This window comes from Pteropus vampyrus, unplaced genomic scaffold (assembly GCF_000151845.1).
Source record: "Pteropus vampyrus isolate Shadow unplaced genomic scaffold, Pvam_2.0 Scaffold295, whole genome shotgun sequence".
NCBI lineage: Eukaryota > Metazoa > Chordata > Mammalia > Chiroptera > Pteropodidae > Pteropus > Pteropus vampyrus.
The window spans coordinates 765,753-767,774 of NW_011889076.1; the positions used below are offsets into that span (position 1 = coordinate 765,753).

At 65.6% G+C, this 2,022-nt stretch overlaps 1 protein-coding gene across 1 annotated transcript in view; it reads left to right on the forward strand.

Annotated features, from left to right (window-relative positions):
• The first annotated feature begins 6 nt into the window (after positions 1 to 6).
• NFATC1 (nuclear factor of activated T cells 1) overlaps positions 7 to 2,022 on the forward strand; it is a 102,390-nt gene continuing 100,374 nt past the window's right edge. Inside the window, exon 1 of the mRNA XM_023521126.1 lies at positions 7 to 249. Within this exon, the coding sequence (XP_023376894.1) occupies positions 159 to 249 (91 nt within the window). The 5' untranslated portion in view covers positions 7 to 158. The remainder of the gene's footprint in view (positions 250 to 2,022) is intronic.

The following is a 2,022-nucleotide window of genomic DNA, read 5'->3' on the forward strand; positions in this document are numbered from 1 at the left end:
CGGGACCCAACCCAAGCCCGACGCGGCCCCAAACTCGACCTTTGCACCCCACTGCAACCCCAAGCCTGGACCCTGGCCCTGGCCCTGACCCTCGACCCCCACCCCGCCGGGCAGTGACCCCCGACCCCGGACTCTGACCCAACCCGGTCCGTCCCGACATGACGGGGCTGGAGGAGGACCAGGAGTTCGACTTTGATTTCCTCTTTGAGTTTAACCAAAGCGACGAGGGCGCCGCCGCGGCTGCCCCAGGTGGGTCCGCACGGGCTGCAGAGAGGAGGGGTGCAGGGCGCGGGGTTGCAGGGGTCGGGGTGGAGCGTCCGCGAGCCGGTTTGGAGGTGCAGAGCCCAGGACGCAGGGGTTGGAGGTGCAGAGGCCGGCCTGGGGGTGCGCCCCGGCCGCGCCGCCCTCCCCGCCTGTCCACCCAGGGACGCCTCCGCCCCCTCCTCTCCTCCCCCCGTCCTTTCTCCTCCTGCCCCCCCATCCCCGCCCCCCGCCCTGGCCCGCCAGGTCAGGGGCAGCGCCCACAGCGTGTCCACCGCTGGCGTCCTGCGCCTGGGCGCCGGCGCCGGGAACGAACGGAAAACAGGTCAAGTTTAATGGCGAGGTGGGGGGCGGGCGGGGGGTCCTCCCGTGAGTCCCCTCGGGTCTTGGCGCCCGAGGCGTATTGAGCTGGGTGCCACCGCGGGGGGCTTCTGGCATTGGGAGCATCAGCCTCCTGCCCGTGGGTCACACTTGTGCCGGTCTTCGGGACTTCGGGTCTTCCCGTGGAGGGGGCCTCCTGCCCTAGGCGGCCGCCGCTCACGCCAGGGGACTCGAGCGTCCAAGGCCGACTTGGACACTGCGCGGGGACAGGTGGTGAGCGGTTCCTGCCAGAGGGCAGGGGGGCCACGGAGCCCCCCGACCTGCCCGCCACCTCAGGGCTCCTGGGGCCTCCCAGAGGAAGGGCAGAGTGGAAGCCGCCGCCGGGAGGGGCCTCCTCTTGCTTCCATTTTATCTTCTTGGTCAAAACAAAGGTTCCCTCCTCCCCAAGAGCGCGCGCGGGGGTAAGAATACGAGTCACTAGAGTCACTAGAAAACCACAGCCGCCTTGGGGGCCAGACTCCGGCCTGTGGGGCCACTGGGTGCAGGAACCCAGGAGCCGCCCCTCGCCCCATGCCTTTCTGTGTTCTCTGCAGGATCCGCTTTCTGTCCCTGCCCACGTGGCGGGGGGCGGTGAAGCTGCACACAGCGCTCCTGGCAGACGGCCGCCCTTCCTCAGCGGCCGTATAATATTTTCCATGTCGCTCACGGCCTCTCTTTTCAAAACTGTAACACTGTTCGTTTTTAAAAAGTAAGTGTTCGGACCAGGCCAAGGCTCTGCTCGGTTGTCTGCCCTCCCTGACCAGCTCCCTTGTCGTCGGCCTTGGCTGTGGGTTCACAGGCCTCTGGGGTCCTGGGGGCCGAGATTTGGGACAGAAAGTGGGGAGCGGGGCCCTGGAGGCCTGCACGCTCCTGCTGGGTCTGCGGCCTGTGGCGCTGCCATCGCTTGCTGGGTTCTTTCTGTGGAGGACTTTGTCCCTTGGTGGGGTGGGTGTTCGACCCCCTCTCAGTGCGTTTGGCAAATACCCCAGTGAGAGGCACAGGGTGGAAGTGTGGCCCACACTCCTGACCCCACAGTGTGAAGGATGGCCGGACCAGGACTTACGCAGCCCTCCCGGGCCACCTCTGGTCCCAGGGACATGCTCATGTCCTCAGCAGAACCCGCCCGCCTCCCTGCCCGCCCTGCACGGGCAGCTGTCTGGGCGCTGAGCTGCTCAAGCTGCTTCAAGCATCTTTGTTGGGTGTGTGCCCCATGCCCACCCCCCGGGGCTTCCCACTAAGGCCCCTGTAGGAAGGCCTCTGGGGGGGGAGGGCCTGGCAGAGAGGGAGGGCCCCTTCCTGTGTCACAGTGTTGGAAAGTTATAGAAAACATTCCTTTTTAATATATTTTTTGCAACGGACGCTCATGCTTTTTTTCATTCTTTTTTATCAAGAGTATTTTTA